The 14,755-nt window shown below is 40.1% G+C and overlaps 1 protein-coding gene across 4 annotated transcripts in view; it reads left to right on the top strand.

Moving 5' to 3' along the window:
• The window catches only part of OXR1 (oxidation resistance 1), a 226,428-nt gene that overhangs the window by 84,012 nt on the left and 127,661 nt on the right, over nt 1-14,755 (top strand). For 3 of the 4 annotated variants that reach the window (XM_032705013.1, XM_032705052.1, XM_032705025.1), the window contains exons 2-3: nt 1,531-1,696; nt 9,909-10,105. In XM_032705013.1, coding sequence (XP_032560904.1) covers nt 1,638-1,696; nt 9,909-10,105 — 256 coding nt within the window. In that variant the 5' untranslated portion in view covers nt 1,531-1,637. The remainder of the gene's footprint in view (nt 1-1,530; nt 1,697-9,908; nt 10,106-14,755) is intronic. The other variant, XM_032705020.1, reaches the window with a different exon arrangement.

Here is a 14,755-nt window from a genome sequence, read left to right as displayed (position 1 = left end):
AGAAGTCTTTAAGTTGTTTCAAGTTGTATAAGCTACTGTGCAAGGCAAAAGAATATGCAGATTTATATTTCCATATATTAGGACAAGCATATCCACATTCTTCGAACCTGAGCTATGCTTGCCCACTGTGCTGATGATTATTTGTAGAGAACACACAAATCTGTCTAAGAGCATTGTAACTTCCAACCTCCTCTGTCATCTCTTTGAGAAGTTAAAAGGCCCTTTTGCTTCCAAATTTGACTACATAAATGTATGTGTGTTATGATTGCATATAGCGCAGCAATCTCAGGAACATAAGTGCCCGGGGATATTGCAGTTGACTTGTAAACAACTCAGAAAGCAGTCAAGCATAGGGTTGGAATGGGAAATGTTAATGCAATTGCCTAAATTAAAGGCCGTGGATAAAACAGCTTTGTTGATGTATAAATTACTTGCAGTTAGCACAGAAAATAATTGATACTATGACAAAGTTAATTACATGGAAAAATACTATCAATTTGTATGGCTTCACTGTGAGGTATTCTGTATGTCTTAGGATATGCCATGTAGCTCACAGACCACTGGCCTCTTTGAAAACCCTGAATTAAGTGTATGGGAGAGAGAAGACGGTAATTTAGGATGTGGTCCTCCATAGTACAGGATGTGTGAAGATCTCCCAGTAATTTTCAGGGAAATAGAATCTGGGTGCTCGTTGCATAGTCTATAATAAAGAGATTTCAGAAACTTCTAATCAGGTGAAGTAAAGGCTTTCCTTAGAAATACAACCTTAAAAATAGTCTGGACAGTTTGAATCCATCCTTATAAATAAAGCTGCAATAGATATAATGTTGCAGCATTAATGAGACAAATAAGAATGAAATAGAAATCATAATCACTTTTAAACCATTATGCAAAATTTTTCTGTGCTGAATATGACAGAGCTGGAAATTTCAAGACCCATGAAAATTGTACTGAAGTAGATTTGCATAATGCATTGGAAGAGCTTTTGTAAAAATGGAACTAGTGGGAGTTATTTAAATAACAGTATAGCAGCTATTAACAAAATAGCAAAATTCAAAATAGTAATTTACTTTACACATCTCTTCTAAAACATGTCCAGAATCAAGATAACTGTCAGCAAATAGTACAGCATTGCAACCCACCCTCTCAAAATCCTGAAAGAACAGATCCTGAAAGAAATTCTCAGATACCTGACAAAACACAAACCTTAGTTGCAGAGCATATTATTTCCACCATGTAAAACAGCTGTAAAACTTTATACCGCCCCGTGGAGAAGCCATATGATCTTGAGTTGTTAATCCTTACACATGCTTAGGCAGGAAAAGAAGAATGAATGGTTTATGCTATGACTATTCGAATTCCATTATGTATTTAGCGTGACCACTGCCATTTTCCTCTCCATCACCATCATCACCTCCCTCCCTACTCCTGCCATTACTCATCCTGCAAATGTACATCTCCAAGCCCATCTGTGGTGTGTAGAGCTCTTTGACTCCTTTGCCCACGGACTCACTAACGCTTCTCTCCCAGGCAGTGAGAATGCCTTGTCACACTTGAACCACAAGTGGATTCTGGATTCTCCCGCTTGGAGTTCATGGATGTAACCTGGCAGCAACCAATCTATATGTCTTCTGTAAATGATCCTCCAAGGGTTTACCTGTAGCAGTGCTGTCATGCTCCCAGGAATAATCACAAGGTTTGTGTTCATTTTTGTAAGTCTTTATTCTTTGATATGCCCTTGAAACACATGAAGTTCCAGCGGTGTCTATAGATCTTGTTAAAAGGGTGTGGATTGCCTGTTCCTCACAGCAAAAGAGCAATTTTTCAATCATTTATATACTCTTCATCTTTTCCCCTCTAGCCAGTCAAAACTTCTGGTTTGACGTTGTCCTTTGGTACAGAGGGACGGTGGAGAGAGGGACTGTGGCAGTTTTCCTGCACGTGCTGTGACCAGTTCCATAAGGATGACTAGGAGGTGGAGAGAGGGTGGTTTGGGTTTGCTTTCTGGTACTGTGACAATTGAAAATCGTTGTGTCTGCATGGTAATTTTTGATAATGTGTGTAAAGAGAAAAAAAAAGGCGTTTTGTATGCTGCTGTACTTGCTCAAATACATAATGCTGGGGTATAGAGCAAAATATGATGTTGAAATGACACTTTTTTTTTTTTTTTTTTTTGCACATAGCTCTCATGCCTTTATTGTTTCCTTTCCTGAAGCTGGGCTCACTGTTGCATTGTTGATACATACTTGCCACTTAGAATTGCTTTTTGGGCTGTGTAGGTGTGACTTCATTCCTAATCCTTTCATATCGTCACCCATGTGAACGTCATCTTGCTCGCATTTTGTGCCATCAGATGATCTCATAAGATGCTTGCATTTTCAGAAAACTCTGCTGCATGATCAACACATAAAGTAACAGACTGAAGGGCTTTACTGCAGTTTTTTTATCTGTTTGTTTACTGTCAGACATTGATTTAATGGCATCCTATATTCTTTGTGGTTTCCTTTCCTCTGCAATTCATAATGACCAATTCAGGTTGGAATTACAAGAATGTTGCACGCTCACTGCCTGTAGTACTTAAATAGTAGTGGATACTTACCGATAATACAAGAGATGGAGCATGCATTGAGTGACTCTTTCCTTGTGAAAACCCTCCATCTTCCAGCAATTCCTGGCTCGAGGAATTTGTTTGCTGAAGTACCTGCATGCTTTACAGCGCCTAATGAATGCTTTCCGCCTGACTCCTGTCTTTGTTTTCGGTACCGAGTGATACTCCTAGCCTGTGCTATTGGTTCTGTTAAGCAATTATATACGCCATTCGAAGAAGTATTTAGCTGTGTTTGCTCCAAACGTGCTGCTTGCCTTCATTTGGTTCTTCTGAAATTACCATCACTGTAAAACCGTTTGCCACCCCCTTTCCGATGGCTGATGGCTGTAAAGGTCCCTGTGCTCATCCCTTCCTGGCAGCTCCTTCCTACAGTCTGTTTTGTCTTTTCCCATGAGAAACCGACTCATCATGATCACAAGTGGTTTTTGTCTGTACCAGTCTAATCCTGCTATGTTCCTTTTGGGAGGGGATGGCCAGAGCCATAACCAGGTGATACTCAAGAGCATTAAACAAAATATTTTCTAGCAGCCCTCTTGCCTCACGCTGCAAGCACACAGAGAAGCCTCAGGTGATGAATGAAGCCTTTTACTTGATCCCTCCGACTTGCCAAACTAGTCAAAAAATGCCAGCCATGTGCAAATGCAGATTTGTGTGGTGGCTGGGGGGTACAACCAGTGTGTCCATAGGGGAATAAAATAACTATCTTGGGGACTAGTCTATGCAGTTGGTGCAGGGACTGGGGGACGGGGCGAGGAGGGGAGGATGGGGGGGATGGGGAGGAGCATGACGGTTCTGCCTTTTCCTGTGTTAAAGTCATCAGACGTTTGCACTGTTGTGTTTAAAACAGTAGTTTACCTGGTTTTTTCCAGAATCAGATAAATTCTGGCTGTCGACATCAGTTTAAATCACATTTCTCACTACAAAGAAATCAAATTCATAATCAGCTCTTCTGAGCATTCAAAAATATTAAATGCATCTCTGAAGAATAAACATCACTCTTCAAATGAATGGTTTTGCTTCTCCTATTAACTGTGTAGTAAAATTTCTACAATAGTCACAGGGGGCACAAAGAGGGGTTTTTTTGTACTCGGTAGATAAGGATGAGCTAGGCTTTTCTCCAAATCTTTGTTGCAGTAAGGGATTTTTACTTAGAAATTCACAAAGGCTTAATTGTACAGATTCCCAGCCCCTAAGATGCTTCGTGTTGTTGTTTGTTTCCACCATAAATTTATGGTTTAAACACTTTTATTTCCCCCCTCCCGCCTTTTGTTTCGAATTGGACTGCCAACCATGATGGTTTTAGGTACTTTCATGATCTGTTAAGAAAATAATGCCTTATTTTTTTTTCCATCCTGCTTTACAAAAATGCAGTTTGAAATTTTAACATGAAAAAAAGGCATGCATTTTATTAGAAATGGAATAGAAACCTATTCCGTGGTAGTGAATGCCAGGGATGAACTCCTAATGTTCACAAATTCTATAGCAGACTTCACAGGGAATTCACTAGCCCCAGGACTTCAGGACTTTCCATGTGTACAGCATGCCTAGGGTATCAACACCACTTAGAGGTTGATACCCAAACACCTGACCACATTTTCTTTTTGAGGGAACTGGTAAGACTCTGTTCCAAGTGACCAGTTCCTGGGAGGTGCTACTGGGGAGTGCAGGATGCCAGCTGGGCAGGAGGAGGTAAAAGCATCTCTCAAGAGGTTTCTAAAATGCAGTAGAAAACCTTGCAGTTGCATGCAGAGGGTAGATAGAGAAATAAAGTGCAAGTTCAACAGCTAGTCATTGTATCTACTTACATGTATGTCATTCCTCCTGGATTAGCTGAATGAGAAAATCCTCTGCAATTAGTAACCAGTAGGATGCTGAGAGGCACATTTGGGTTTTGTGCCTCTCTCCAGTAGATTAGAGGCACCAAGGATGCATAGAAGGTCTTGGACAGATGGAGATATTGGGGTGAGCGACATCTGTTCTAGGAAAATACAGTGAGAGAGAAATGGAGAAAATGGGGATTTAATGGTTTATAGCAATAGTGCAATTGAACTACTCAAGGAGGTGTGTCAAATGTATGTTTGAACAGGGTTATCTAAAGCTGAGGTGCTGCTTAGCTGTGTTCCAAGCAAACACAGCATCTCCAGACCCAATCAGCAGCAGCTGAATCACCCCAGCTCTGGCCCAATTTAACTTTGCCCCAGGATGGGTTGCCTTGATTAGCTGTCAACAATTGGTTCTTCAGAGTTATTCCATGTTAGCTTCTCCTCTGAACGAGTCACTTTTGCTGTGAAGTGCCTGTGAGAGGACAACCGTATTTCACAGACGCCACCAGTAGCCAGAAGACAACAGCAGTGACCAGGTCAGGGTTCCAAAGGCTACAGATTTTCCTTTTTTTGTTGCATGGTTTTCTCTCCCTGTGAAGCTCCTATGATAGCTGCAGAGAAAGAAATTTTTGCACCTTCTACTTCAGATCTCAAGTTAGGACCTTGTCCTTGTTATCAGATATGCTTTTCCAAGCCCAACTAGTGCAGCAATGACTTTGAAGCCCTCACTGTCATGCTGTCTGCCAGCTGTCTGCAGCAGCATTTTGGGTCACACCAGGCAATATTGAAAGACCTTGTGCTGCCTGTTTTGGAAAAGTTAGTTGAAGGCTGCTACAGAATACATAGAGTAAAAGATAAAAAGGATTTGCCACAGTAGTTCTTATATCTTTTATTTATTTTTCTACAAGCAGGGAGCCTGAAATAAAGCAAGAATGAGGAATGTGATCTCGAGGCATTTCATGTTCAGATTCCTCTCTGACGAAGAATAATTCATTTCAGCCCAACTATGCAGCTGTAATATAAAAAACCCTCCAAACCCAAATGCAACACAAAGCTAGTAATAAAGCAGGGTGCAGGGGAAGGGTCAGGCTTACAGTGAATTAATTCTCTTGGCTTCAAAACACATGCAGAACTCAGACTTTCTTCGCAAGACATGGTGGTCTAGTGAAGATACAGTTCAAAGACTGCAATGTTTTTTGAAACTATTTGCTAGCCATGACTGTATATCAATATACAGCTCAGGTGGGCTGAAGGAAGATGTATTTGAGTGAGCTGCCTGTTTTTGTCAAGTCATTCCCATAAAATTGTGTCCTTACTTGAACCTGTGTCCTACTCAGCGGACCCTGTTATTGCAGTTTGAATTAATTCAGACCCTGTATCTTTCTGTCTTTCCTGTTTGCAAAAGCACTGTCACCATGGTCTTTCAAGAACATTTTGACAATATTATGTGCACTTGCTTGGCTGTCATACTCCTGTTTGTTAATTTTGGTATTTAGTGCTTTGGAAGTCTTATTTTTAAATTATTCTCGATTGCAAGAGTAGTTAAGTTTTTGGACATTATTTTGCTACAGGCATTTCAACCGAGTCTTTCATAAGTCACTTGAAAAAGGCCATGTGAAAATTTAACTGCTCAAATGACAGGTATTATCCCTTTATTCGTATGTGATTCTAGAAAAATAGACAGAGTATATTTGTAATAACAATCTGGTGTTCCCCACAGTGCAGCAAGCTATTTTATTAGCTACCTCCAGACAGCTTTATTAATTGGACTGTCCTTCAGACAGCCTTGGTGGTGAAGAATGTGTTCATAACACAATCGAGAATATAAATCATAATGGTATTTTTCAATTTGTAAAATTTATTTCTACTCACCTGTTGTCTTCCTCTGGGGCAGAGCATAGACATGTGTAATGCAGAACATATGTACACTTATTGATCTTTAGGCCTCACTTGTCTGGGTTCAAGATTACGGAGAGGTACTAAACACTTTGTAGCTTCTTTGCCCACGGCTATTTTGCACAACACGGAAGCAAGACACTTCAATCACAGTGGAAGCTGTGGTCTGAGGTGGGGTATTCTTGAAAACTAGTGATTTTCTTCTCAAAAGTAATCCTTTAAATCTTCAAAGATTTCAAGTGGTAAGGAATTATAGAGAATTTTACATGACCTGATAGATGGCATATTCAGCAATGTGTCAGAATAACATTGTGATGGAACACCATTTCATTGTTAATGAGTCAATGAAATATTCCAGCTTTCATTTTAGGTAAATATATTTGACCATCTGTAGGCTTAAAGCTAGAAGTGTTTAAAACAGTCTTTGTTTCTGGAGCATCATTTCAAGCAATAGAACTTTCTTTTCTTCTCCCACGGTGTTTACTCAGAGAGGATGCCATGCCGGTCTTATCTTGATTTTTGTATGTATCAGTGCTCATAGTGCTCAGTTGGTTTATCCAAAGATGGTGTTGAGGATGGTGTTTCCACTGACTCCATATATGGGTCCATCGACCAAGATCCTTGAAGTAAAGTTATTCTTCCCGTATCTGTAAGGCTCTTTGAACAGCAAGAGCTAATATAACCAGCTGGTGTATATGGAGCAGTAGTTGTTCATTGTTTCTCATAGTGTCACTCTTATAAGTCATTAGAGCAAGTTACTGTGGTTCCTATATGAAGACAGTGCATAGTTTAACCAGAACCTGTCAAGGTTGGATGCCACCTATATCAGAAGTTTCTCAGAATCACAGAATATGCCAAGTTGGAAGGGACCCACAAAGATCATCGAGTCCAACTCCTGGCCCTGCACAGGACCATCCCCAAGAGTCACACCATGTGCCTGTGGGTATCATCGAAAAACTTCTTGAACTCAGACAGGCTTGGTGCTGTGACCACTTCCCTGGGGAGCCTGTTCCTGTGCCCAGCCACTCTCTGGGTGAAGAACCCTCTTCTAATATGCAACCTAAACCTCCCCTGACACAACTTCAGGCCATTCCCTCAGGTCCTGTGACTGGTCATCACAGAGAAGAGACCAGTGCCTGCCCATCCCCTTCCCTTCATGAGGGAGTTGTAACTGCAATGAAGTCTCTCCTCAGTCTCCTCTTCTCCAGGCTGAACAGACCAAGTAACCTCAGCCGCTCCTCATACGGCTTCCCCTCAAGGCCCTTCACCATCCTCTTTGCCCTCCTTTGGACAGTCTCTGATAGCTTAATATCTTTCTTACATTGTGGTGCCACAAACTGCACACAATATTCAAGGTGAGGCCGCACCAGTGCAGAATAGAGCAGGACAATCCCCTCCCTTGACCGGCTGGCGATGCGTTGCCAGGAGACCTCATTTACTAATTCCCTGAGCAGCCTGAAGTCTGCTCTCCTCATATCCAGAGCTGAGGTTTTACTGGCACTTTTCCTCCTGTCAACAGAGATTTTAAACTCAATCTCCTTGTAATCACTGTGGCCAAGACAGCCACCAATCTCCACTTTGTTCACAAGATCCACTCTGTTGACAAGCAGCAGATCAAGGAGGGCATCTTTCTGAGTCGGCTCCTCAGGACCTGTTCCATAAAGTTGTCTTTCAGGTTTTTTAGGAATTTTCTGCCCTAGGTTAAACCAGCTGTGTGACGCTCCCAGTTAATTTCTGGCAAGTTGAAGTCCCCCATAATGACAAGGGCAGTTGACTTGGAAGTTTAAGTCTTTTAGTTTAAATGAGTTCTGGAGTAATTAAGGACAATAACTCCAAAGGTGCATTATCTAACTCAGAAAATCCATAAACCAGAATCTACTGGACTCTGGAAGGATATCCTGGGGGATATCTGTCTCTACTCTTCTCATTGATGGAGTTGTTGGAGACGTTTGTCTAGATGACCCAGTGTAGCCTTTCTTATATATAGGAGGGATGAATGTCCCTGTCAACCTAAACTGTTTGTGGAGAGCCATTGGAGCTGAGGAGAATTCCTTCAAATGCAAGACACTCTAGACTAGTCTAGGAATAAGGTTCTAGTGAAAGTAGTCTTTCTCTATGGACAACATAGACAAAGTAATTTCTAACCGCTAATTTTCTAACTGCTGGTCCCTTCCCTGGACTAGCAATACCCTGTATGAGTAGAGTAATTTTGCCTTCAGTGTAATTCATAAAATTCTACATTTGCTTTGATACATTATTGTACCTTCCAGAGCCTGATGACAATCTGCTTAGAGCAGTTATTATTATGATAGTATTTAATCAGTTAATATGTTAAACTAGCAGATTCCATTCTCAGTGCAGTAACTCATGCTGTTTAATTGCAACCACTACGTGGAGAAAATGTTTGAAAGATAAGGAAGCACAGAGCTTCTGTGCAGGAAGGGATGCTGCTTAGCATTAAGTTGTTAGCCTAATAAAATTATCCTTTGGCATTACAGAACTTTATCATTTTACTTTACTCACTTCAAAATTCAAAGTTGTTATGATCCCTTCATCACAAATCCATATCTCACTGCAATGCCATAAACCTCTTTTATTTCCAGGATCAAATCATGTAGTCAACTATATACATTTGTAGAGACTTAAGGTAAGAAAAGTATTGACAAATCCAATATGTATGTACTGAACTTCATCATAAAGGGATGAAGGGATTGTCTCTATCCAATAACTCCAGTAGCAAAATAGCCTCTATTTTATGTTGCTAGAGACAGTGAAGATGCCAGAACTATTGTAAATCAGTGATGGGAGTGTACTCACCCCACTCTGAAGCAGGATTTGAGAGTTATTTTAAGTCTTTCGCTCAGAACTCTGATAAAATGACTAGATCTGAGGAGGAGTGGAGGTCGATAATGACAAGTTGTGATGTTAAGTCTGGATGTGTGGGCAACTAGAGGAGTAAAAAACTGGTTGGATGATTGTGCTCAGAGAATAGTGGTTAATAAGTTGTACTGTACCTGGATGCCAGTAATGAATTGAATGACACAGATTTCATCTGCAGAACAGAGATTTTCTTTTCCTCTGTTCACTGCTATTGCAGTGGGATTCTTGAGAAACAACATATTGAAACTATTGCAGAATGGGAAATGCAGTTGTAGAGCTACATCTGAATTCAGAAAATCGTCCATCAGTTCTTTTCTCTTGAGGCTTTCAGTGACTTGGTGTAAATGATTTAATTTCTTTGTACTCCCCTCATCTGTGGAAACTTAAGCCTGGAAACATAATTATAGGATAATTGTGGGCAGCTTATCTTGGAAATAGATTAGGGACTGATCCTTCAAGCAGCTCAGCAGGCTGATCTGAGGGCAGTTTACCATTTGCAGCTACATGGGAGATGGAAGTGCTGTAACTGATTCAGAAGCTGAAAGGGGATATTAATACAAGGCCTAATTTATCACTGCTGTTCTGTGTTCTGCTACGACATGCCCGAATTGTTGTACAGTGGATATATTGCTGTTATTTTATACATAATCTAGGTATAGAATGATGATTACTAATACTTTACTGCCTTAAATTGCCTTTAGATTAAAGAAAAAGTCCCAGTCGGTGGATATTAGTGGGCCAGGATGCATCCCGGGGGCAGCTGAAGCTCAGACACCTCAGCCCAGCAAATCTTTACCTGCCACTCAGACAGCTGCTCCTGGGGAGGAGCAGAACAACACCACAAACACCCAAAGGCGCAATCCACGGAGGAGTGATCTGAAGAGATATTACACCATTGGTGAGTTTTCTTTCAGAGACAAAATCAAATATCCTTGTTAAAAAAGCAGGGTCTTACTGTTTATTTGTGGTTTATTTCTTTTGCTTAACTGCAGTTGGCTACTAAGATTACAAATGCGCACAATGAACATTAAGATATCATATCTTAATGCTGATGTCAAATTATCCTGAAGAATTAACAATCTGTTCCAGTCACCCTCACAGTAAAGAAATTCTTCCTCATGTTCAGGTGGAACTTCCTGTGCATCAGTATGTAAAGCAGGAGATGGAATAGTGGGAGGGGAGGGGTTGCATAAGAGTAATAGCGAACAGAAATCCACCACATCATCAAACTGAGTTCTTAATCTAACTCAGGATTAAAACATGTTATTGCCAAATTGACCATAGTTGAATGTTCTTCTGTGATCACCCAAAACACGGTCGTATATGGAACTACAGACTCAGGTTTGCATTTATCTGCTTGTTAAATTTGACTCACTGCAGTTTCTTTTGGGAACCTTTAAACAATTCTTGTAACATTAACTCCATCATTGTTAGTAACTGAGATGTGCTTCTAGTGATCACAAGGTCTGAGCACTAGTTGTTCAGTTCTAAGCTTAGTGCTGTAATAACAGAATGTTGTTAATACATTTGAATATTTAGTTTGAATATTGTGCAGCACTTGATTTGACAGATTTGTTGACTGGAAAAGGCCTCTGGAGGTTATATAGTTTGCTGTTCTGTTTGAAGTGGGACTTCAGCCAACACTAGATAGAACAGCCAAAGCTTTGTCTTGCTGAGTTTTGACAATCTCCAGGGGTGGATACTCCACTGCCTCTCTGCATATCCTGTTGAAACATGGACAGTGTGTCCGTAGAAAACTGCATTCATGGGCAACTTGTCCATAAACAGATATTAACGTTTGTGAACAACAGTTGTGGACCCTAGGGAAGTATGAGAGTAACTGACCACAGAAAGTGGCAAAGCTTGCATGTTTTTCTCAAGTATCGTCTTACATTATCCTTGTACAGAGCACTGGGCGAGGTGGCCTGTCTGGACTGACCCATGGCAGATGTATTGGTATTGTGTTCTTATACATACAGCCTTGTCTATGTGACTTGTCTAAATCCACAAGGAATAAGTTGCTGGAGCCAGTATTATTGCATACTGCATAATGTTTGACTTTTGCTGACAGGCAAATTAAAGAGACAAGAATTTTTCTGTGTCTTCACAAATGTTTGATGGCGCATGTTCCTGAATACTGTGAAAAGGAAAGGTTTAATCTTGGACAGTACAATACTGATACCAGATGAACATGTTTACTGTATCGACTGAGTTGTTGTGATATTGAGTCTATCTATGGCTTTGATAACCTGAGAGAAAGATCAATTACCTTCTTAGAGCTCCCATCAACCTCAACATATGTTAAGTTGTGAGCTATATCACCATCTTGAATTAAAAGAAATTTTCTGTGACTTGTCTCAAAAATAATAGTTAAAGTCTAAACAAATAATTTGTTACTTTCTGAGGATGAATGTACTGACATACCTGTAATGGACTGGCACTCTAAAATAGGAAAATATCATACTTTTCTGATGTTTGGTGTACAGTTGGCTGTTATATAGCATAAACAAGCACATTTGACTTGTTGCTGACTTAATATGATTACACAGATGCTTACCTTGTTTTGCCTTTGTTTTCATGTTGTTCTACCTAAAGCAATCTGTGTCCAAGATCGAGCAAATGGATTAAGAAAATGTGTTAGAAAAGTAATGTCCTCAGCCGACTTTCTTCTTTCCATTTTACAATTATTTGTTATTATTTAAAGTTATTTTTAAAATATGGTTGTGTTTTGTTTTTTTTTAATTTGGCTATGCAGACAGCACTTCTGAGATCTTTGTATAAATTGCACTCTGCTTTGCAGATCCAGAGACATGCGAGCATTTAGCTTGCACACACATACTTTGCAGAAGAAATTACAGCAGCTTGTGTATGCTTGCATCTGCTGTGAGTAGATACAGGCAGTTGATTCTACTGTGTTCCTAAATAGTCTCTAGCATCAGAATATTTTTTAAATTTTTTTGTGTCCCCGTATACACATATTTACTTCAGACCTTTCAAAGTTGATTGTGTAATGAGGAAGGAATATCTGTTAATTTCAAGAGATTTTAAAATTTCATCAGCACTTCTTCTACTTTAGAGAGCTATGCACAAGATAGTTATTTTGCATTTCATCTTTCCCACAGACTGCATTTCAGATGCTCTCCAAACTCAATGACTGCAGTTGCACTTTTTAGATGTGGGGGAAAAGTAGGTAAGAGAGAAAAAAACTGATAGGAATAGGCATTGGGGAACAAGTTGTATACTCGGTTAAAATGAAACAGAAAATGAAGAGTCAGTGAGGGGGAGAAATAACTGTTCCATATGGCAGGCTCAGCAGGCAGGAAGGCTCCTGCACCTCCAGTGCTGAACTGGTGTGAAGAAATTGAGTGGGAACGCCTAGATTAATAAGATGAGTGTAGGAAAAACAGTCTGCATAGTGGGTTGGATTAAGTTTTTTGGAGAACTCTAGAAACAGCACCCAAGATACTTAAAAATAAAAACCTAAAATTAGACTCTTTAGGTGCTTCAGGCACTTAAAAATTCAGGCCACTTATTTCTGAAGTGCTTATTGTTGAGCAACTCCCTCGAAAGAGAAAAAGAAGACCCAGGTGGGTCTTCAGCACTCTAAAAAGGGGGCTGGAATATTACACAGTGGAGAATGATATGGGTAACCTGAATTCAAAGCAGTAAGGCTGGATCAGCTTAATGCCATGTCCAACTACATGAGCTACACTTAGCTTTCCTTTCTGGCACAGCATCATAGCTGTGTTGCTTGTAGGACCCATCTGAAGGGTTGCAGGATTCTACTTCATGGTATCATGTCAAAGGATAGATATTTAGCGATTTATTAAGGTGAATGAAGTAGCTAATGTTACCCTATAAAGACATGCACTTGAGGAGCCATGAAAGCCTAGTGTGTAGTGCTTAGATACTTCTGAGAGGATATACCCAGTAGATTACTTACCTAGTAACCCTGGTTTTGTAGAGGGTTCTATTTGCCATTAAAATAAAATTGCAGCACTGGTATAGCATAAATACATGATTTAAAAATAAGATGTCTGCATAAAAATATTTTCCTCGTCAGGTAAAAGAAATTATGAAACAGGACAGTAATTCATACTAGAAAATGTTGTTAGACTACAGTGTTGGTTGGGGGAAGAGGAATGCAGCAATTTTTTTTAAAATTGTATCTAGTAATAAAAATCCTAATGCAAATATTACTACACAGGCTCTTGCTAACACAACTCATTTCATTGAGAAGACAACTATCAACTGTCTCAGGAGGCATCTTTTTTTGGAACAGTCTCTATTATCAGTGGAAGCCATTGCTCTACAGCTACACACACTTAGTAGTTTAGACAGAGTGCATGACTATGCATATGTGTACGCAGTGTACAGCATGATGACACTTGGGAAATACTAATTGTTCCCTTCTCTCCAGTAGTTCATTTTTTAAAAATTTGTTTCATGTTTCGCTTGCAAAAAAAACCAAAAAGGAACAAGCCCTTTCCTTCTTCAGACTCTCTTGCAAATGAGATCAGTAGAACTCTTAATCAGGAAAATATATTCTGCTAGCTTGACCTTGCCATATTAGTACTCTGAATTAACTAATACAAAATCAGTGTGGGATAAGTAACTCTGAATAAATACATTTTAAATTACTAAGTTTCCAAAACAGTTGTCTTGTAGCTAATCCCTAGGTGATAATTGGGAAAAGACTGATTTTCATGTGGGCTCCCAATCTTGTTTGTAAGAGACAAAATTTCAGTGGGTAGTTACTTTAAATTTATTTCAGATTAGTTTAGTCATATAATCATAGAATTATTTGGGTTGTAAGGGACCTTAAAGATCACCCAGTTCCAATCCCCCTGCCATGAGCAGTGAACCTTCCACTAGACCAGATTGCTCAAAGCCCCGTCCAGCCTGGACTTGAACATTTCCAGGGATGGGGCATCCGCAACTTCTCTGGGCAACCTATTCCAGTGCCCCACCGCTCTCATAAAGAATTCCTTCCTAGTAACTAAACCTGCCTTCTTTTAGTTTAAAGCCATTCCCTCTTGTCCTATCACTGCATGCCCTTGTCAAAAGTCCCTCTCCAGTTCTCTTGTAAGCTCTCCTCAGGTACTGGGAAGCTGCTATGAGGTCTCCCTGGAGCCTTCTCTTCTCCAGGCCGAACAACCCCAACTCTCTAAGCCTGTCTTCATAGGAGAGGTGCTCCAGCCCTCAGATCCTCTTTGTGTCCCTCCACTGGACTCAATCCAACAAATCTATGCCCTTCTTATGTTGGGGACCCCAGAGCTGGGGGTAATACTCCAGGTAGGGTCTCACCAGAACAGAGTAGAGAGGCAGAATCCCCTCCCTCACCCTGCTGACCATGGTGCTTTTGATGCAGCCCAGGATATGTTTGGCTTTCTGGGCTGTGAGAACACACTGCTGGGTCATGTTGAGCTTCTTATCAACCAGCACCCTTAAGTCACTACTAATAATTTAGAATTCATAATTGTATTATTGTGAAAAGAAGATGGATATTCTAAGGAATGTAATGCATATAAATATAAGTAATAATTGA

Source organism: Chiroxiphia lanceolata, chromosome 1 (assembly GCF_009829145.1).
Source record: "Chiroxiphia lanceolata isolate bChiLan1 chromosome 1, bChiLan1.pri, whole genome shotgun sequence".
In the NCBI taxonomy this organism is placed as follows: domain Eukaryota; kingdom Metazoa; phylum Chordata; class Aves; order Passeriformes; family Pipridae; genus Chiroxiphia; species Chiroxiphia lanceolata.
The sequence above is the reverse complement of the archived record's forward strand: the minus strand, read 5'-3'. Positions and strand labels throughout refer to the sequence as shown.